Source organism: Amblyomma maculatum, chromosome 8 (genome assembly GCF_055883805.1).
Source record: "Amblyomma maculatum isolate TAMU_Amacu chromosome 8, ASM5588380v1, whole genome shotgun sequence".
Taxonomy (NCBI): domain Eukaryota; kingdom Metazoa; phylum Arthropoda; class Arachnida; order Ixodida; family Ixodidae; genus Amblyomma; species Amblyomma maculatum.
The window spans coordinates 18,726,672-18,750,027 of record NC_139351.1 but is presented as its reverse complement, the minus strand read 5'-3'; the positions used below and the strand labels follow the sequence as shown (position 1 = coordinate 18,750,027).

Below are 23,356 nucleotides of genomic sequence, written 5' to 3'. Positions count from 1 at the left end.
TGCGTCGATCGCGGGCCCGATGAAACACAGTGCGCTTTCCCGGCGCGGCCGCGAGAGTGGCTCGGAAGTCTGAATCTTCCCAGAGCGGACTGGCGCGGTCGTGCTGCTGTATGCGCTTTTATGCTCTCGGCTGTCTACGCAGCGCCCGCGTCAAGGGCGTGCGGTCGCTGCCCTATAGGCGTGTTGAATCTTGCTGAGAGGAGCGGCGGGGTCCCGTGAGTTTCGCTCCATGATTTCGCTCTATATCTGAGGTAAAAGGTTCCGCAACTTCCGCAACACACGCGCACGCACACACACACGCGCACACACACACACACACACACACACACACACACACACACACACACACACACACACACACACACACACACACACACACACACACACACACACACACACACACACACACACACACACACACACACACACACACACACACACACACACACACACACACACACACACACACACACACACACACACACACACACACTCACACACACACACACACACACACACACACACACACACACACACACACACACACACACACACACACACACACACACACACACACACACACACACACACACACACACACACACACACACACACACACACATCTATATATATCGTTATTAATATTATCGTTATTTATCGTTATCGTTATTATTGGTATCAATAACGATACTATTTCTTTTGCAGTGAGTTAGGTATGGCTTCCCAGGCATGCTTATAACCTCACATACTGTACTCAGCACGAGTTGCTTTAGCCACAAGTTTGTTTCCTCGACATTTGTTTAATTTTCTGTATCTCCACGCCATGAGGGACATTATCGTAGAGGGGTTATTACATCAAAGGCACAGATAAAATGCAACAAAATGAAATAAAACAGTAATAAAGTTATTAATTGCTCTAGTAGCACGTACAAAGTAATGTATAGGCTGTATTCTCGGTCTGCGCAACCAACCACAATGACGTTAAATGTCAAAGCACACGACAAGACAGCTTAGAGACAGCTATAAGACAGCTTAGAAGTTGAGACTTGCGGATACTTCTTTCGACAACATATTCCAGTCGTTTATTGCAGTGGGAACAATGAGTATTTCAGAATAATTATCAGCCAGTTATAACTTTCACGATATTGCCCATTCTCTTTGAAGCATAATGATGATCTTTTAAATAGACGCTAATGTCAATTCTGGTTTTATTGTTTAAGATATGCGAGAACTTAAAATGCAGCATTTTTCTTCGCGGCAAGAAGTTTCCGCCCATGCGATCCTCGAATTCGGACTCCCTAACATCTAAGGGCTACTTTCAAGTTACTTGCGGCAGGCTTATGCACTCACTCTAATTTGTCCCTTTGAGATATTCGTAAACGCATCGCAAGGGACGCATCCATATTTAAGAACGTTTCTTTTCGGGATTAGGTGGTATGCTTGAAATTTCCTTGAAACATGCTGAGATGGTGGTATAGTTGGTAGATCTTTCTTTTGTCTGTTAACGGCACGTGGAAAAGAGTTTGGTTTGCTGAGAGTCATTTTTTATATATCACACTACGCGCACACTTTATACAGTGATACCTTAATTTTCATAGCAAGTGTTAAGGAATCGAAATAAGACACGAAACTACTGCTGAACTGATCGCCATTCGTGTCTTTTACCAAAGCGCCTGAAGCTGGGATAGCTGATTTTGCGTTAATATAAATTAGCTCATGAACGGGATCGCTATAGGAGTGCGAAGTAGTGCGCAGTCGACACACCGCTAGTGTTGTTTCTCTTTGTCGTAGTCGCGATTTAGCGCTGATTTAGGTCGACGTCTTATAACCACGATCTTAACCTCCCTAAAAAAAATACTTTGTTTTCACAGTACTCTCGCTTGATATGTTTCGCCCAAATACACTCGCTCGCCTTCACTGTCAAGCAAAGGCATCGAATGCATTACACCTTTAGTCTACAGAACCGATTGATTTAAATATTCTTTTTTAGTTCAGTCAATAGACGAGTGGAATAAGCTACAAAACGACATTGTCATTCTTACCGAACTTACAGCGTTTGAAAATGCTTTGACAAAGCACTTGTTAACGGTACGATGATTTCCTGGTGTGCTGTGTGATTTATTCGGGTAACCAAGAAAAGTTATCGCATGTACTTATTGAGTTATGATTTGCTTCTTGTTCTATGATAATTAAGGCTGTACGGGTTTCTTGTAAAGTGGTGTGTTTTGTACATGCAAGTACCAATAAACTGCATAGTTTTATCCTTTGTTTTTCTTCACGTAATACTGTTATTGTACATATCCTGCAACTCATGTCTTGGCTCATGCTGACAGTATGAATAAATAAAAAAAATCCTCTCCTCCCGAAGCACACTGTCGCTTCTTGTTCGGCCAGTGTGACGTCATATTTCATGGATGGACGTTAAAATCGCCCATGATAACACGTACTGGTATGTTGAATGGCTATACATATACCCGAAAACTTGGCAGTTCTCAACCGTGCCGCTTGGGACACACTACCTAAAGTTCTAGAACCAGCATTAGGTATCATAGTGACTTGGGAAAGAAGAAAAATTGCCAGAGCTGTTCTTTAGCTTCAATTCAAGATTTCAGCATTTGGTACCGAAGTGTGCTTAGCGAACAAATCGTGACACTAAATTTGAAATTCTTTTTTTTTTGTCTTCAGGGTAGCGGAGAGGCGTCCTTGTGGTTGGAATTAGTGGACACTCTGCAAAAGCCGGTTGAGCGCCGAGAGCATTATTTCACAGAGCTCCACAAACTGTACCACGCGCCCCTGCCAGACCCGAATGCCATTGAAAGGCTGCTGGCCGTCGAAAGGGCCGTCCTCACGGTTCTCGATTCTGTGAGGGCTCCGGGAACGATGGGGCGGCCTGTTGCTGCTCACCTGAATGAGATCTCCGCCGTCGCGGGGAACTGCACTCTCGGCGATTGGATCAGTGCGTTGAGAAGAACGCCTGGCGGAAGCGCCGTAGACGAGATGACGCTGGTGCTCGTGGACGATGTGCGCATTTTGGGTGCACTAAAGAAGATTCTCTCCAGCCACAGTGCAGCTAATCTAATGGAGCATCTTTCCTTGTGGACGGTGCAAATACTCACCGTGCTTGGTTGGCCGGAAGGTTTCTACTTCATCGCAGGGAGTCAAGAGGTGAGCTCTTAAATGATCTCGGATAACCACGCACAACGATGTGGGGTTGCAAAGAATTTGGGGGCCGTTCACTACCACCATCTCCACCACCACCACCACCACCACCACCACCACTATCATCATCACCATCAGCCGGACTATATCCAAGACAGGGCGAAGGCTTCTCTCATTTTACTCCAAGTAACCCTGTCCTGTGCGAGCTGCATCCACTTCCATCCTGTGAACTTCTTAACCTCATTCGCCCACCTAACTTTCCGCCGCCCTTGGAATCCGCCCTTGGAATCCAATGTGTTACCTTAAGCGACTATCTGTTATCCTCTCTTCGGACTACATGCCCTGCCCACGCCCATTTCTCCTTCTTAATTCCGGTTAGAATGTCAGTTACTTGAGTTTTTCTCTAGCCTACTCTGCACGCTTCCTATCAACGTTACACCTACCATTTTCCGTTCCATAGCCCTATGCGTTGTCCTCAACTAAGTAGAAGCCTTTTAGTTAACCTCCATGTTTCAGCCCCATATATAGGTGAGTGTCGGTGGGATGCAACTCTCATACACTTTCCTCTTGAGTGATACCGGTAAGCTGCTAGTCATAATGTGTGAGTATACCTTCCAAATGTGCTCCATCCCAATCTTATTCTCCTAGTTATTTTCCTTTCATGGTCCGGATCCGCGGTTACAACCGATCATAAGTAGATATATTCACCTACTACTTCCAGCACTTCGCTACCTACTGTAAACAATTTTATTTATTTATTTATTATTCCTCAAAGGTCCACGAAGGACATTACATGGGGGGTGGGCTGACAAAATAATAATAATGTTGATTATCATCTCTTCCTTTCGCAGGCTGTTCAACATTACCTTAGTCTTGGGCATATTAATCTTTATTTTTACCGTTGTGCTTGGCCTGTTTATATTCTTAATAATTAGTTGCAGTTGGTCCCCCGAGTTACTTAGCAGGCAATGTCATCAGTGAATTGTAGATTACTAAGATATTCTCCATCGACCCTGATGCCTAACTGCTACCATTCCATGACTTTGAATACACCTTCTAAACAAGTTGTAAATAGCACTGGTGAGGTGGTGTCTCCTTGCCTACCATCTTCCTAATTGGAATTTTATTGATTTATTTATGCAGAACTATGGTTGCTGTGCAGCTACTAAAGATATCTTCCAGTACTTTCACATATGGCTCACCTACACCCTGATCTCGCAATGCCTCCATGACTGCCGAGTTTTCGACCGAGTCGAATGAGGGGACGTTACGTCACATTTTTTGAAGGCGGACGTGAGGGCTTACCGTTGCCCATTTTGGCACATGTCTGCGGTTTCCATTCTTTCGGCATCATTCAGCGCATTCTCACATGCGCCTTTTGCACCGCGAAGGTCAGAGCGAACAGACGATCTCGCTTTACAACGGACCGCCTTTAGTACTCGCTTGCTTCCAAACACGCTTACGACAGCATGCGGAAATAACGAAACACGCAACAGGGATGACCAATACTCACTCTAATCCTGTAAGCCTCGCGTTAACCAAAAAAACGCTCTGATTGCATACAAACGCGAATTTTCAATTTAACTCTGCTGGCTTTATTCACAACGCAGTCGATATGGGTGTGCAGACGACGCGAGAGACCACGTGGTGCCTAAGAATTCCAGCACACTTTTCGAAATCTCTGACTTCCAGGACAGTTAAGTCTCGCTATGCGGCTAGGATTGCGACAGCTGCCCAATAAGCTCTTTTTTCTCCATATTATTTGCAAATTATGCGTGTTGTAGTAGAGTATGTGCCTTAAAGCCCAACTCCAACTACATATCCTGAGCGTCGGCGCTGTTGGCGTACGCAGGAACCGGCTTGCGCATGCCCGTGGTACGAGACGTACGCCATCGAACTCGAGCGAAGCGCAGAGATCTGTCCATGCTAGATGTCGGTGTCAGCGTTCCCACAGGCGTCGGAAGCTGCTCACCCATGTAGACCTCTAATTAGCCTATGACGCGTATTTCTCATTGGCGTAGATCTCTCGGTGTTGTCACGTCGCTCTACGTCACCACATGGAGGAGCGAATTCTTTCTGACTGTGCGCCAGCTCTTCGGCGGCAGCGTTGGAGGAGCGCGGGTGCCTGCTTCTCGATATGCGCCAACATAACATGAGGTGACGTAGAGTCACGTGGCAGCAGAGTGGGATTGCCCCGCTTGAGTGCATTCGACGCCTGTACAGAGTTCCATATAGATGCGCACTGCTTTTAACGCCGATCGTGGCATGGTTAGAGGAAGTATTTAGAGACTTGGAATGGGAGCAGTTAGGGATAAGGGTAGATGGAGAATACCTCAGTAATCTGCGATTTGCTGATGACATTGCCTTGCTAAGCAACTCGGGGGATGAACTGCAAATAATGATTGATGACCTAGACAGAAAAAGTAGAATGGTAGGCTTGAAAATCAATATGCAGAAGACTAAGGTAATGTTCAACAGCCTCGGGAAGGAACAGCAGATTACATTAGGTAGCGAAATACTGGAAATAGTAGGCGAATATGTCTACTTAGGACAGGTAGTAACCGCAGATCCAGACCATGAAAAGGAAATATCAAGAAGAATAAGATTGGGATGGAGCGCATTTGGCAAGCACTCGCAGATTATGACTAGCAGCTTACCGGTATCGCTCAAGAGGAAAGTGTACAACAGTTGCATCTTGCCTGTACTCACCTATGGGGCTGAAACGTGGAGGCTAACCAAGAGAGTTCTACTTAAGTTGAGGACAACCCAGAGGGCTATGGAACGAAAAATGGTAGGGGTAACATTAAGAGATAGAAAGCGTGCAGAGTGGGTCAGAGAAATAACTCAAGTTAATGACATTCTAGTGGAAATTAAGAAGAAGAAATGGACATGGGCAGGACATGTAGTGCGAAGAGAGGATAACCGATGGTCGCTGAGGGTAACAAACTGGATTCCAAGGGAAGGAAAGCGTAGCAGGGGGAGGCAAAAAGTTAGGTGGGCGGATGAGATTAAGAAGTTCGCAGGGGTCAAGTGGATGCAGCTAGCACAGAACCGGGTTAAGTGGAGAAATATGGGAGAGGCCTTCGCCCTGCAGTGGGTATAATCAGGCTGATGATGATGATGTGGCATGGCGCTGACAGGAAGTGTCGTTGAAGTTGAGCCTATAGGTGGATGGTGAACCGAGGGCAAGAACACATTAATGAAAGAGCACATAACCGTTCATGTCGATGCTCCTAGGTTACAACAGCAGGCAGAGTATTACATGATGACGATACGCGATGCAGGTGATGCCTATCAAGTGTTGACATGATTTCGCAGGCAGCCATGAGAGAGGTAAAGATGGAGTGCCACTCCATGATGGCCAGGAGGTTTGGACTTCTACTAGCCTCCGAGAGCGCCGTCAACCTGTTTACGCGGAACTCTAGACGCGAGGTGGGGGCGTTCTTCGGTAATCTGCGAGAGGTCTTGAGAGGAATAATTGCAAATTCGTCATGGCTCAAGGACAAGGCCGCCGCAGCTGCGAGACTTCAAGATCTCGAGGTATGCATTGCAGATGACGTGCATTCAAGGTGAGCGACAATTGTTTGGCTTGGTCGGAAATAACCCTTGATTATGCAGAGTTTCCAGAAATGTGGCGCAACGAACACAATCACCTGAATAGAATACACAACACAGGCGCACACTACCAACTGTAATATGAAACTGAACACGCACTTCCTCTTCACCACTCAGCTACATCCTCTTCTACACCCAAGTACATCTTTGCACACCTCTTCTTTGCCAGGCAGATAGTAGCACAATCATCCCAGTACAACACTAACACCGTCCAATCATGACAGTCACAAATTCCACCACAAAGACAAACACTAGAAAAAATCACCACACATCTGCGACTACCACATATAACGTTCACGTTCACTCCTCATCATGTAGGTCAACCTTACGAAACATCCTCATAAAGACAAGTTCATCCAAAGCAGCTCTAATTAACCCTTACGTAGCCACTAAACTTTGTTGTCTCGGCCACAAGACGCCATATCTCTTTTAACTGTTTTCCCGAACCCACGCAGGGTGCAATGCACAACTTCTAGCACGAATTCAGAATCTGGGTTCTATGCAGCACCAACTCACCCCTCAAGCTGTTAAATGCAGAGTTCGTTGTACGAGGAGAATCTTTTTTTTGCTCTGGAGAATGTTACGATATGTAGCTAGCTGGTAGACGCAAGGACAGATAGATAAGCAGAAACGGACAGTTAGGTACAGCGTTCAGGTGTAGACTTCCAGCAGCACCCCTGCAGTATCCCAGTTCCTGAATAACATAATAAATAACAGACTCGTCATACCTTATGTCTCTTCTGCGGCATCTGTCTGTGGTTCCGCTTGTTGACTGTTGTTCGCGTATGTCGCTTTTAGTACTCCATTATTCACTAAACACTTAATTTTTGTCGATTAGCTTGAGCATCTAGCCGTACGAATATGTCTCCGTTGCCTGGAGGCAGCACCTCTCACTACTCGCCCAAGAGTCAGGGAGGATTTGATTCCCTACATCACCTAGCCATCTCAAATGTGAAGCCTGAGTTGGCAATTCCTGCCATGTGATATGGCCTCCTGACGTCACATACCTCGCCGACCAATAATTTTAAAGCCCTGTCACCTGCCAACTATGTCCTGGCAGAGTTGCGCCCGCGATTGTTCACTCACAGTGATTACAACGCCGACGATATCGGGTTTTGTGCATACCGGGTACTTTGACACTAACGCGTTAATAGTAATGCTTCTCCCGCACCCCAAGTTGGCGCAGTGCGGGCAAGATTTCAAGTTACTTATCACAAGTCAGCGCGCAAAATATTTGCTCTATCGTCACGAGAACATCATCATTACAAAAGCCAAAATTGAACTTTCCCGGTGCGTTATTGCTATGACTGAACCAGCAACTGTGTAGAAACGCTAGCAGAAGTCAGCTTTACAATTGCGTGCAAAACACTACTTTTTGAAATATAGCGGACTTGATAAGCGTTTAATTGCATTCTCAGGTGTACTTCTAATGCACCACTTTCAATTTCGCAGGTTGTAGTGTGGCCACACGACGTTGAGGATTCCAACGAGACACTGTGGAGGTCGTACGCGAATTTCTCCTCTGTGTTCAGCGGTGAGACATCGGACACGACAGAGTCTCAGTCCACGACGACCCAACGTCGTAATCCCCTCATTCTTCAATGGATGCACACCAGTTCCAAGATGTGGGAGCTGAGCGACGTGGAGCGGCAGCGCATGCAGCGGTTGTGGCACGCGGATGCCCTGGAGGTCCTCCGATACGAGCCATGGACCAACCGGCTGCGAGTGTCGCATGCCGCACTGCGTAGCCCGCTCTACTTCCCTGCTGTCGACGAGCTGCGGCAGGCGAACTTCGGAGGACTGGGAACATTGTTTTTCCGCTACTTGCTGCGGACGTTTGAGCCACTGGTGAGTACAAAACATTGAACAGGAGAAGTGCGGTGTGGTCATTGGATAAATGGACAGCTTGGTGAAATTGTAATCCTTTATAAATTTGTGGCTTGTAAAATAATGTTGCAGTGCTCTGTTTTGTTATCAGCAGTTCGCGTTTTTCACACATGTGGACGAGCTCGTATGATCCGAATCTTTCTTCTTCTATCTTCTTCGCACCACGTAGCCCTTCACGTCCTCTTAGTCCTTTCCCTGTTGGGTATTACAGTAAGCGCCCCGTTACAAATTTGTTTGCCCAGTTCCTTATTCTGGAGTAGCCCATAGAGGCAAATCTCTCGATTTGCCTGCGAGAGGTCCTTAGTTAGAGTTATGGCGTCAGCGCGAACAATCCATTGGAAAATAAAACGAGTGTGGATAGATTCGGACACTCAGTTAAGGCAGATTATCAGAAGGCGGCGAAGAGACGGGATCCAGTGAAATTATCCTGGTTAAGATTTACTTACACTAGAAAGGCTCAGTAAAGTACCAAGTGAGCGATTCTCTTACGGGAACAGGGGACGTGCCACGGGAGTTATTACTTGGCCGCCAACTGCTATGGTGGATGATATTTAGTACTGCTCGTAGATTTCCATTTTAAATCTATGCGACTTTCACTGTGGTCTGTATAGATCTACTGCAGAGGAATGTGGGCATATAGCCTACTTGTTAGACATACAGAATTAAAATACCTGGTCCGTGTTTCTGTTTTAGTTTTAAATGGGTAACATATATACCCAGACTGAAGGCCGTCAACATCAAAAGTGACACTTCATTGCTATTTCCTTAATGGGCTATGCGGGTCGAAATATTGAAGCTCAAAATTACGAATTTCAAACCTCGTTGATTTGGTCATCACGCACGGCACGTTCATTAAATGACGTCGCTTGTATTTTTTAAGAATCAAATACAGATGCCGGTTGTGTATTATAGCGACAGCCGTAAATTAAGGTCCTTTTCTTGAGAAAATTTTGTTGATGACCTTGGAGGAGTTAACACGATTTTGATGACAATACTGCACGCAGCAGCACCACTTTTTAAACGCGCGGTACATGAGAGCCAACTCAAGAACATTGGAGAATTCCAGATGCTTATTTTTGATGTTGCATACTTTGAGCTCCAAAAGATAGAAAAAAAAATAAATAAAAAGGGACTCACCTCTGTTGTTGACGGCTTTATTTTTCAAATATACCGTGATCTCTTTACGCAAAATCGAAGGAAAATGGTAAATGGCGCGTACTAGACATTACGCCGTACCCTGTATCTTCTACACGTTGGAACACGTTAAGCTAAAGCAATAAAAACGGAGGCGTACTTAAACTCCGCCTTAAGGTAAGTATGGTCGCGACATTAATGGCCCCGATTTGTTGCCACGCTAACCAGTCCGCCGTTGCGTACATGCACTTTGATGCTCGTGTAATAACTAACATCTTGATCTGTGCCTGTTATCTCATCTATGCTCATCGGAATAATCAGTATGCTACTTCGTTTTGTGAAGGATCCCCAGACACAGAGACAAATACAAAGACAACCTTTAACCAGAGCCGTGTGCCTACTTTGACTAAGATCCGAGGATTCCGTTTGATCCGAGAGTTCACGGTTCGATTTTCGTCTACTGTTGTGTCCTGGGTTTCTGCAAACTCGACCATACGTCACTTGGTCTCGTGACATCCTCCAAACTACTGAACAATCAGTGCCCGGCCATCTATCATTATCGCATCATCATAATCAGCATGACCAAACCCACTGCAAGGCGAAGACCTCTCCCATATTTCTCCACTTAACCCGATTCTGTGCTCGCTGCATCCACTTGACCCCCGCGAACTTAACCTCATCCGCCCAACTAACTTTATGCCACTCCATCTACGCTTTCCTTCCCTTGCAGTCCAGCTAAGCGACCATCAATTATTCTCTCTTCGCTCTACATGTCCTGTCCATGCCCATTTCATCTTCCTGATTTCCACTAGAATGTCAGCGACTTGAGTTATTTCTCTGACCCAATCTGCACGTTTCCTATCTCTTAATGTTACACCTACCATTTTGCGTTCCATAGCCCTCTGTATTGGCCTCAACTTATGTAGGACCCTTTTCGCTAGCCTCCACGTTTCAGCCACATACACGAGTACAGGTAAGATGCAACTGTCGTACACTTCTCTCTTCAGCGATACCGGTAAGCTGCTAGTCATGATCTGCGACTGCTTGCCAAATGCGCTCCATCCCGATCTTATTCTTTTTCTTATTTTCCTTTCATGGTCCGGATCTGCGGTTACTACCCGTCCTAAGTAGACATATTCGTCTACTACTTCCAGTGCTTCGCTACCTAACGTAAACGGCTGTTCTTCCCGAGACTGTTGAACGTTACCTTGGCCTTCTGAATGTTGATCTGCAAGCCTGTCTTCCTGCTTTTTCGTTCTGGGTCATTAACCATTTTTGCCATGTATGTGACCTGTCGACTGTCAACAACTAATGGCATGCTCGTGCATTTTCGCTCTAACTCCAGCGCCAGATTATCTGCAGACGGAAGGCCTCGACCTATGTCTCGTTAATACATTTCAACTTAACATCATTAAAACTGATGTTCTCCACGCTGTCCCGCACAAAAAATATGTACATTCCTCCGACAGGTGGCAGTTGGTAGGTGACGTGGGATATATATATATATATATATATATATATATATATAGATATATATATATATATATATATATATATATATATATATATATATATATATATAGATATATATATATATATATATATATATATATATATATATATATATATATATATATATATATATATATATATATATTGTGGAAGAAGGCTAGGTCAAGACGGCGAGGTCGTGGCGGCAAGGACAGCGAAGCCTTGTCCAGCGTTTTAATCCGGTCACCAACCCAGGCACGCGCCAGAGACGGCGCCGCGGGACGATGATGATGGTATGTACAAATGAAAGAAGATGATGATGGCATGTACAAATGAAAGAAGGTCCACAGAAGGCTCACAATATATATATATATATATATATATATATATATATATATATATATATATATATATATATATATATATATATATATATATATATATAAACTTGAAGTAGGTGACACACGGTGAAAAAACACTTTAATCCGGCGTTTCGGCCGGGGTCCGGCCTTTTTCAAGGAATGTCAAAAAGGCCTTGAAAAAGGCCGGACCCCGGCCGAAACGTCGGATTAAAGTGTTTTTTCACCGTGTGTCACCTACTTCAAGTTTATGACCTACCGGGCCAATTCGAGCTTCAACCCCCTCCCTATATATATATATATATATATATATATATATATATATATATATATATATATATATATATATATATAGGATTATTTCATGATGCCCTTATTTGTGTCCTACAATGAGTACAAGGCACTGGAGGCCTGCAGAAAAACATTACAAGAGTTCAACGCTGCTGAACCAAATATTGAGCGAAAGCATTAACTGCTGGTGACCGAGCGTTCTTCTTTTCTTTTTCTTCTTCTTCAGCCCACATATAAAGCTTCGCTTTAACCAAGCCGTATGACCGTGCCTTAGTGGCCTATAGGGGTAACGTGAATGCCAGGATCCTAGCAGGCTGATTCTGACATGACCATCCCATGTGAAACGAGAGACCCAAGTTGGCAGCTCCTGCCAACTGCGCCGCGGCTCCGACTGCGCCACGCCGACCGCTTGAGTTGGGAGCCTATCTCTCGCTTTTGTGTCACGTGGGGTGTGACGTCACAGCGTCACGTGGGTAAGACGTACATGACTACCGCCGCGCTACGCTGAAGCCTCGAAACCTAGTAGTATTGTTTTCGCAATAAAAGCTGTCATAAAAGACAGCTTGACGAGCCACAGGCCCCATATATTGAACAGCATCACAACTGCATTGTTTAAGGGAAAAAAGTACACTATATGTTCACAATCGCAAATGCACTCAGAAAGTAAAGAGCCATTATGTCCTGAAAGAAAGCAATAACTGTCTGAAGTAGCGTACAAAACACTTCATTCATCAAGACAAAATTTTAAAAAACATACGGTTGTACCGACGTTTCGACCTGAGGACCAGTCTTCATCAGAGACTGGCCCCAATATATTTTAATAATGTTTATTTAAAGAGAGCTTCTTCACTTAGCCTGATAGTGAGCTTTTATGTCCTCAACCTACTTTCTGGAGAGCCTCTTTTTCAGATTTTTGCCTTGTTCTCTTCTGTGCGCATGCCTGACACTATATATATATATATATATATATATATATATATATATTGTAAAGAAGACAAAGAACAAACAACGCTGCGGCATCGCCATCACCATCGCTTGTCTCCGGCGCCCATCTCTCTCGCGCTGAAGCTGTGCCCTGCGGCCGGTAATTCGATCCTGCTGTGCCCGAATTACTGCCAGTGCGACACGTTCGAACCAAATTTTAAATTCACATTTCACTTGGTGGAGGTCAATCTTAGATTCCCTGTACCCATCTCGCCCTGGAACTTTGCAGCAAAACGTTGACTACCCCAATGACGGAGCCTACTTCATTGCACCTACCTCCGCCAGTCACCTGCACAGGTGCCCTTCGTCAACGGGACCCCGCTACCTTCAGTGGAAGCAGCGACAACGCCGTCGACGATTGGCTGTCCACTTAAGAACGGGTCAGCCGTCACAATAACTGGGACGACAGTCGTAAGCTCAATAATGACAGCTTTTACTTGAGCGACGGCGCTAATCTGTGGTTTCGAAACCACGAGCCGGACTTTACCACCTGGACGAATTTCAAGACCAAATTTTCAGATGTCTTTGGCCGCCCCGACGTCCGAAAACTCCGAGCGGAACAACGTCTTCGGTCGCAACTGCAGCTGCCCGGTGAAACGTTCACCAGTTATATTGAGGACATTGTTGATTTGTGTCGCCGCGTTGACCCGACCATGACCAAGGCCGTTAAGATACGTCATGTCCTCACAGGAATTGATGACGGTGTTTTCAACATGCTCATCGCCAAAGGCCCCACTACGGTCAAGGAAATCTACGACCTCTGTCAAAGCTACGACAAGCTCCGCAAGGATCGTGTTTTGATTCGCCAGCCTCATGCATCCCTCGCTGGACTAGCCGCGGAGAGGTAGTCATCTAGCCTCTCTGAAGACATCAATGCTCTTGTACGTCAGGTGGTCGCGCGACAACTGTCCCTACAGCCATATATTAAGGAGTCATCACCAACTGGCCTTGTTCCGGAGCTTCGCCGTGCAAACCAGCAACGTGTATCTGAAGTAGTCCCTAATCCTACTCCTCAATCAGCTCCGGTCGCACCCTCAATGCCGTTCCCCACGCCCACAATTTCATCGTCCGGCGTTGCGCCACTGAGCTACGCTCCAGCATTCGCGCCGGCTCCTCCTCAGGTATTGCGTCGCACGTATGCCGAAGTTACTTTAAGTCCACCTCCTGAGCCAGCATATGCCTATGCTTTGCCCCTTATGCGTTCGGCACCAACAGCTTTTGCTCCCTCCTTGCGTCAGACACCATCTCCACGGCGCACTTCAGACAACAGGCCTATTTGCTACCACTGCGGCATCCCTGGGCACACTACACGCTACTGCCGGCGCCGAATAAATATGGCTTTTGCTGCACGGCCTGGGCCACCTTATTTGGCCCCCCCGTTCCCCGTCCCAACCGGTCCTCCAACAGCACCCCCCGATCCTCCGGACTTCCTGCCTCGTCGTTCGCCATCACCTCTGTCGCCGCTCCATTTCGCCAATGCGCCGACGACCCGCTACTCAGCCGGTAAACTAACCGCCGCAATTCGCGAGGCACGAACTGCGTATTCGACAGAATTTCAAAGTCCTCGTCTTAATCCCGCGAATGTTACTGCTGTCATCGTTGAAGGTGTTCATACTCTTGCGCTCGTCGACACCGGTGCCGCTGTATCAGGTATCAGCTAAAAACTCTGCCGCTCCCTCCGAAAGGTGACTACGCCTCTGGAGGGACTATCGCTTCGTACCGCATCCGCTCACAGTGTACAGCCGACAGCTGTCTGCACTGCTCGCGTCGTCATTGCTGCAGCCTTGTACATAATCGAATTCGTCGTTCTCCCCACCACGGCCGGTCTCGAGGGAGAGAGCGCGCGCTCTTTCTTACGGCCTTCTCAATCGCCGCGTGAACAATGGGAATTTTTCTCCTTGAGTCACGCTCTCCGCCGCCGCAACAGGCGCGACCTGCTCACTGTTCGCTCCGCATCTGCTTCAGTGGCGGCGGGTGGCTTTTGCCTGGTTTCGCGCTGTCGCCCGCAGGTTTCGTGGTGAGTGCAGCCCCTAAATGAAAGATTACAGAGGTAGATGCTGCAGCTGCATCCTGTCAACGTGCTACACACGTAAATGGAGTCTTTATATTAAAAAAAAACACTGTCGCTCAGCAAACGTTCGACAAGCATATGACATGTATTGCGGCATGACATCTACTTTTATTCATTTTAATCTGAATTTTTTCCCAAGCCTGTACAAGAAGATGAAAAAAAAATGAATGAACAGTGATCACACCCAAGCTTCTTCAAGGCAAACATAACAGCAACAATATCAAAACCGTCTTTCAGCGCTAGATGAGAAACCATCGAGGTAACACTGAAGATGAAAATAATTTTATAAAAATGTAATGTAAGTTGCATAATGATTACATGACATAAAGTATTAGTATAAAGTCAGAGTAAACGCTTTTAAGTTTTGTTATCAATTTTGCTATAATTTATAGACCAGCAAAGGTTTTATGTTGTATTATAAACATTATTTTAATTTTGCAAATAAACGCTGGTTTAATGAAACGTTTACATGATATCATGATTATCTCATGAAAAATAAACAGAAACTCTACTTCAAGCACTAATTCCTAGCAATATTTTCTTTCTTTTTCTAGTATGTTTTTGAACTAATAGTTCTTTGTAACTATCTGTGCAGTAATGCCTGCTTTAGAGAGCAATCGCTGCCCCATTATTTTGGTAGAATGCTTTGCTTATTACACATTCGCCACTGTTACTCAAGGGACACTCCTCAATAATGGATATAAAAACTTTTCTCTGTGCTATTTATTCAGAGGTGACTATAGGAGTTGTATGTCGCGCTGTATTGCGTAGTTGTGTACCGTCACCAATGGTAGGCTACATGCTCGTGCAGGGTTGTTTTATCATTTTCAAGAGCGCTAGTATAATGCTGCATATATATTAGATATATGTTGTTAAAATGTTTATAGAAAGGTTATGCTAACGTTTATTTATAGCTCTATTAGGCGTTAAAAAAAGAACGTTAGGAACACCGAAATAGCATTTTACCAATACTGAAACTGAACACTACTGTAATATTTTGAGCGATAGCTGGGCCGAAATGGAGGAGAACAAAAAAATTAATTACAGTCGTGCCTCATTAATATAGACAGTTTTGTTCCCGAGCAAATTTGTCCTTAAAATAAGTTGTCCGTAATAACGAATCGCGAATAAAAATTTTTCAAATATTATGCCATGATAGGATCTGCTTCTGCGCATAGTGGGGTTCATTGAAGTTGGAATTAGACAATATTTTTGCAGCTCCAATCTCATTATCCTCGTTGTAATTATGCCTGAAATAACATAGTTCCGCTTCACTCGCCTGGATATTTATACGCTTGATGGCATATCTGATGTCTAGAAGACTTACTCTTACCACGGCTGTTCATGCGACTGAATAGCTTGGTCCCCAGAAAAACTGCCCAAAATTCGAGTTGTCCATATCAACGCGGCTTATGTTAACGATCGAGGAACTTTAGCTGGTGTAGATAAATTTCCGGTCTGACCTATATGTACACGGTCTTGCGGAATATAGATGTCTGCCTCTTTTCTTTTTTTTTTTAACAAACCCACTTGAGTGGCGCCGGGTAGGCCGCTACACGATTGTTACAGGGTTGTGGCGGCCACCCGTGCCCTGGGGCACTTGAGAAGGGCACGAGCAGCGGCGTCCAGAAAGCGTACCGCACACGTGGTAGACAGATTGGGCCTTTTCTTTTTTTTCCCCCGCTTCTTGCCCGTGCACACAGATGGACTCGGGCGCCATCAAGAAAGCACTCACAGGAACCATCTGGGACGCTGCTTTAAAGTCATGAACGCGTGCGCTAAAGCGCGCCAACCTAACTTCCATTTCCTTCCATTCGCCTGAGCGCAAAGCGATCGGCAGCCCGTGCTTTGGCGGCTTTTTCTCGAGACTCGCGTTTTGTTCCCTTGGACTTGGTGCACACGCCGCGTGCTCTCATCGCACTATGCCGCTGCAGCCAGCGTTGTGCTTTGTGCCGTGAATTTTGGTGTGGATTTCGACCAGTTCCAAGCTTGCTCTGATTGCGTGTTGTGTGGCGGTGTGGACTGCTCACCGCCGACTCTTCGACGCGCCGATGGTGTACTGTTGCGTACCACGAAGAGCGAGCGCGCGTTTCCCTTGCGCATGAACGGCTGTAGCGGAGGAGCAGCAGTGGGGCGGTGGCGACCCCACGGAGGAGCGGCGGGCGGTGGAAACAGACCCCATTGGAGAGGCCGTAAGAGAAGAGAGAAACGCGCTCTCCCTCGAGACCGGCCGTGTCCCCACATGTTCTCATGACGTCATTCTCGGCTGGGATTTCCTGTCCCAGCATCATGTTATCATTGACTGCGCCAATCCTCAAGTAGAGCTCATTGAACCAAGTGATGCACCATCTGATGCCCTGCTCCACGAGTCGTGTCCTCGTTTTGCAGCCAAACTCCTCGTAGCTCATGACACAACTATCCCACCCATCAGCGCTGTTCTGGTTCCCCTCACTGCCCCTTTTACCACCGCCGCGACAGTTCCCTTTGTGCCCTCTAATGTTTCTGCCGCCGCCGCCACTTACCGCTGCCGTTTGCCGTCCTTGACATGAACAACGGCGCTTGCACACTTCTGGTAGCCAATCCTCTTGCGTCTCCTGCCATGTTGATCGAAGGGGAGTGCCTCGGCCGCATCGAGCCCGTGGACCTTCTGTTCGCCTTTGATGATGTGTCATTCCCTGTTTGCCAAGTTGACGCCTTCACTCCAACTCGTGTGGCTTGAGATCCGCTACAGCGGGACCTTTTTGACCATTCTGCATTCTGTGGACAACGCTCTAGAGCCGCGCCACCGCGATCAACTTCTTGACCTTCTACACCAATTCCGCTCCTCCTTCGACATCCCGCAATATTCCTTGGGCCGCACGACGACCGTTTCCCACCTCATCGACACTGGCGCTCACCCACCTCTCCATCAGCGGCCGTATCGGGTGTCCCCGACTGAGCGCCGTGTTATTGCCCAACGAGTAGATGACATGCTGCAACGCGGAGTAATAAGAGAATCCTGTAGTCCATGGTCGTCTTCTGTGGTCCTAGTTAAGAAGGATGGCTCCATACGATTTTGTGTTAATTATCGCCGCCTCAACAAAATTACTCATCGTGATGTGTACCCCCTCCCACGAATCGATGATGCCCTAGACTTCTTCATGATGGAAAATAGCGCGAAAGTACACGAAGGACGGAAGGAAGTAAGACACGGACAAGCGCTTGTCCGTGTCTTACTTCCTTCCGTCCTTCGTGTACTTTCGCGCTATTTTCCATCATGAATGTTAACCAACTCGCCCAACTTTCGGCATTACCTAGACTGCTTGCAAGGCACAGAATTCTTTTCCTCACTTGATTTGCGCTCTGGGTATTGGCAGGTGCCCATGGCAGAGGAGCATCGCGCTAAGACCGCCTTTATTACTCCAGACGGACTATACGAATTTAATGTTATGCCATTCGGTCTTTGTAACGCCCCAGCACATTTGAAAGAATGATGGACACCGTACTGCGTGGCCTGAAATGGAACATTGTTTATGCTACCTCGATGATATCGTCGTCTTTTCAACCGACTTCCCGACCCACCTGGCTCGACTTCGCCAGGTCTTCACCTGCCTAACCCGCGCCGATCTTCAACTGAACCTCAAAAAGTGCCGCTTCGGTGCCCGCCAGCTCACAATACTCGGACATGTTGTGTGCAAAGATGGAGTTCTGCCTGATCCTGAGAGGCTGCGCGCTGTTGCCGACTTTCCGAAACCGACCACTTTGAAACAACTGCGAAGCTTCGTGGGCCTCTGCTCGTACTTTCGTGGTTTTGTTCGGGATTTCGCAACCATCATAGCCCCCCTTACACACCTCTCCTCTTGGTCGGCAGCCTGCGATGATGCATTCGCGACGCTGCGCAATGTTCTGACGTCACCGCCAATCCTTCACCATTACGACCCTGCTGCACCTACAGAACTTCACACCGATGCCAGTGGTGTCGGCCTCGGCGCCGTCCTCGCCCAGCACAAGCCTGGCTTCTTCGAATACGTTGCCGCCTACGCAAGCCGTGCTCTTACCAAAGCCGAGTCCGACTACTTCGTTACCGAAAAGGAGTGCTTAGCAATCGTGTGGGCTATAACGAAGTTCCGCCCTTACTTATATGGCCACTCCTTCGAGGTACTCTCTGCTGGCTCACGTCTCTCAAGGATCCGCCTGGCCATCTCGGGCGCTGGGCTCTCAGGCTTCAGGATTACGACATCCGTGTAGTGTACCGCTCTGGCCGCAAGCACTCTGACGCCGACGCTCTTTCTCGGTCACCGGTGCGTTCGCCTAACTCATCATACCCTCCGCAAGAATCCTTGTCAGCACTCACCATTGAGGATATGCCTTTCAAGCAACGACAAGATCCTTGGGTTTCTAACCTGTTAGATATCCTTGGCACTACTTCCGCGGCTATGCATTCTCGGGCACTCCGCCGACAGGCCTCACATTTTACCATTCGGGACGGCCTCCTCTAGCGAAGGAACTACAACTCAGACGGCAGAAAATGGCTTCTTGTCATTCCGCGCCACCGCCGATCCAGGTTTGTGCCCACCATCACACTGACCCGCAAAGCACTCATGCCGGCGTCCTGCTAACCTATGATCGAATTTGTCAGAGGTATTACTGGCGGGGAATGTACAATTTCGTACGTCGTTACATTCGCTCTTGTACCACCTGTCAACAACGCAAGATTTCTCGCCACCCCGCTGGCCCTCTCCAGCCTTTACCGTGTCCAGCTCGCCCGTTTGATCGCATGGGAATCGACCTTTATGGTCCGCTACCATGCAGTGCCGCCGGTAATCGATGGGCCATCGTCGCCGTCGACCACCTGACCCGCTACGCGGAGACTGCTGCCCCTACCGCGGTGACAGCCCGAGAGGTAGCTCATTTTCTTCTGCACCACTTCATTCTTCGACACGGCGCCCCTCGCGAGCTACTCAGTGATAGAGGTCGTGTCTTTCTTTCCGAAGTAGTCCAACAACTTCTGTCGTCTTGCAAACGGGCTACAACAGCGCATCACCCGCAAACCAACGGCCTCATGGAGCGTTTCAACCGTACGTTTGGGGACATGCTCGCAATGTATGTTACATCCGAATCTGGGAGCTCCAACTGGGACCAGGTACTGCCATTCGTAACGTTCGCGTACAACACTGCCACCCAAGCAACAACTGGTTTTGCGCCCTTTTTTCTCTTATATGGCGTTGAACCATCTTGTACTCTGGACACAATTTTGCCATACCATCCAGATGCCTCTGAGTACAGTGCTTTGTCCGATATTGTACAGAAGGCCGAGGAATGCCGTCAGCTAGCTCGCACGTTTACCTCTAACACTCAAGGCTATCGCAAAGATCAGCATGATAGCGATACCCCTGCTCCAACGTTCCTGGCCGACAGCTTCGTTTGACTATGCGTTCCTGCCACCAGCAAACTAGAAACGAAATACTACGGACCTTATCGCGTCTTGGAACGCACATCCCCTGTAAACTGCATCATCGAGCCAGTCACCCCTTCTTCCGACCACCGCCGCCGCGGCCGTTAGGTCGTTCATGTTAGGCGCCTCAAGCCGTATTACAACCCTCTGTCCTCTCTTCTCCGTGAGTCGCCAGGATAGCGACTTCTTCACGCGGGGAAAATGTAAAGAAGACAAAGAACAAACAACGCTGCGGCATCGCCATCACCATCGCTTGCCTCCGGCGCCCATCTCTCTCGCGCTGAAGCTGTGCCCTGCTGTGCCCGAATTACTGCCAGCGCTAGACGTTCGAACCAACTATTAAATGCACATTTCAATATATATACATATACATACATACATACATACATACATACATACATACATACATACATATATATATATATATATATATATATATATATATATATATATATATATATTGTAATAGGGCGTTTATTGACGCTCAGATGGAGAGCTGTGAGGACAGGACCTTGCAACGGCGAGCCCAGCGTACTTCTTCTTTGTCTTCGTCGCACAACGCACAGGTGCATGTCGATGGCTGAAGTGCTGACTATCACAGTACATTTTCCCCGCGGGTAAAAAAAAAGGAGCCATCCTGGCGACTTATGGCGCGGAAAGCACAGCGGGGTCATAGAATGGCTTCAATCGGTTCACGTGAACTGTTTCACGACCACGGCGACGCAAGTCCGCAGAGGGCGTGATGGGCTCAACTACGTAGTTGACTGCAGATGTTTGCTGGAGGACCCTATATGGCCCGTGGTAGCGAGCAAGAAACTTCTTTGAAAGGCCAGGGGTTGTGGAGGGCACCCAGAGCCACACCAGTGTGTCCTGGAGATATGACGAATCTTCGCCGGTATCACGGAGGTATTTTTGTTGCCACTGATTTTCTGTTGTGAGAGAGCGGGCGAGCTGACGGCATTCTTCTGCGTACGTGACGGCATCGGATAGCGGGGAAGATTCGGAAACGTCAGGGCGGTAGGGAAAAAGTGTGTCCATAGTACAGGGTGGCTCGCGCCCGTAAAGGAGAAAGAATGGAGAGAATCCAGTAGTGGCCTGTGTCGCGGTGTTATATGCGTAAGTAACAAATGGTAGAACTTGGTCCCAATTGGAATGGTCGGTGTTCACGTACATAGCCAGCATGTCACCGAGAGTGCGGTTAAAACGTTCTGTCAGTCCATTCGTCTGAGGGTGGTACGAGGTAGCGGTGCGGTGTATGATGCGGCATTCTTTCAGGAGAGCCTCAAGAGCGTCTGATAAGAAAACGCGTCCGCGGTCACTGAGCAGTTCGCGAGGGGCACCATGGCGAAGAATCAGGTTTTTCAGAATAAAGGCAGCCACGTCGCGTGCGGAAGCAGAGGGCAATGATGATGTCTCAGTGTAGCGGGTTAGATGATCCACTGCCACGATAATCCAGCGGTTGCCAGCTGAAGTTGTAGGAAGGGGACCGTATAGATCTATGCCGACACGATGAAACGGACGGGCAGGACAGGGCAACGGCTGCAACGAAGCAGAGGACTTTAGAGGAGTTTTTCGGCGTTGGCAAGACTGGCAGGAGCGGACAAAATGGCGGACAAAGCGGTACATTCCACGCCAGAAGAAGCGTAGACGCAAGCGCGTGTATGTTTTCAACACTCCGCCGTGGGCGCACTGGGGATCAGTATGGAAAGCAGCACAAATTTCGGCGCGGAGATGACGGGGGATGACTAAAAGCCACTTCCTTCCGTTGTGAAGATAACTGCGGCGATAGAGCAGCCCGTCACGAATTGAAAAATGGTGAGCTTGGCGGGCAAGCGCCCGAGACAGACGACCTGGAGAGTGACTTGAAAGAAAGTCCAGAAGTGTAGATATCCACGGGTCGCGCCGCTGTTCCGTGGCCATGTCAATAGTGGCAAGCGAAGACAAATCGTAGGCGCAGATCTCATCAGGCAACGAAGAGGGAGGCAGCGGTGAGCGCGAAAGAGCGTCCGCGTCAGTATGCTTGAGGCCTGAGCGATATATGACACGAATGTCATACTCTTGGAGGCGAAGAGCCCAGCGAGCAAGGCGGCCGGACGGGTCCTTGAGGGATGCCAGCCAGCACAGAGCGTGATGATCAGTGACCACATAAAATGGTCGGCCATAGACATACGGACGGAATTTGCCGATGGCCCAAATAATGGCCAAGCATTCTCTTTCCGTAACAGAATAATTGGACTCTGCCTTGGTCAAGGTGCGGCTTGCGTACGCCACCACATAGTCTCGGATACCAGGTTTGCGTTGGGTGAGAACGGCGCCTATCCCAATACCGCTAGCGTCAGTGTGAATCTCAGTTGGCGCATTCGGGTCGAAGTGGCGGAGGATGGGAGGCGAAACTAAAAGACGGCGTAAAGTGTTGAGCGTCATCACAAGCAGGTGTCCATGCGCAGAGGTCGGAGCTGCCGGAGAGGAGCTGGATGAGAGGAGCAATAATAGAGGCGAAATTTAAGATGAAGCGGCGAAAGTAGGAGCATAGGCCAATGAAACTTCGTAGCTGCTTCAGTGATTTTGGGCGTGGGAATTCGGCAACTGCACGAAGTTTGGTGGGATCGGGAAGAATGCCATCCTTAGAAACGACATGACCTAGAATTGTTAGTCGGCGAGCAGCAAAGCGGCACTTCTTCAGATTCAGTTGGAGGCCGGCGGTAGCGAGACAAGTGAGAACGTCCTTCAGTCGGAGCAGGTGGGATTGAAAATCGGTAGAAAAGACTACGACATCATCGAGATAGCAAAGACAGGTTCGCCACTTGAATCCACGAAGCACAGTGTCCATGAGGCGTTCAAATGTGGCCGGGGCGTTGCAAAGCCCAAAGGGCATGACGTTGAATTCATATAATCCATCTGGTGTGATGAAGGCAGTTTTAGAGCGGTCAG

The 23,356-nt window shown here is 47.7% G+C and overlaps 1 protein-coding gene across 1 annotated transcript in view; it reads left to right on the top strand.

Moving 5' to 3' along the window:
* The first annotated feature begins 2,880 nt into the window (after positions 1-2,880).
* Positions 2,881-23,356, top strand: part of LOC146180656 (uncharacterized) — a 25,891-nt gene continuing 5,415 nt past the window's right edge. The window contains exons 1-3 of the mRNA XM_084575614.1: positions 2,881-3,165; positions 6,478-6,699; positions 8,227-8,622. Coding sequence (XP_084431740.1) covers positions 2,881-3,165; positions 6,478-6,699; positions 8,227-8,622 — 903 coding nt within the window. The remainder of the gene's footprint in view (positions 3,166-6,477; positions 6,700-8,226; positions 8,623-23,356) is intronic.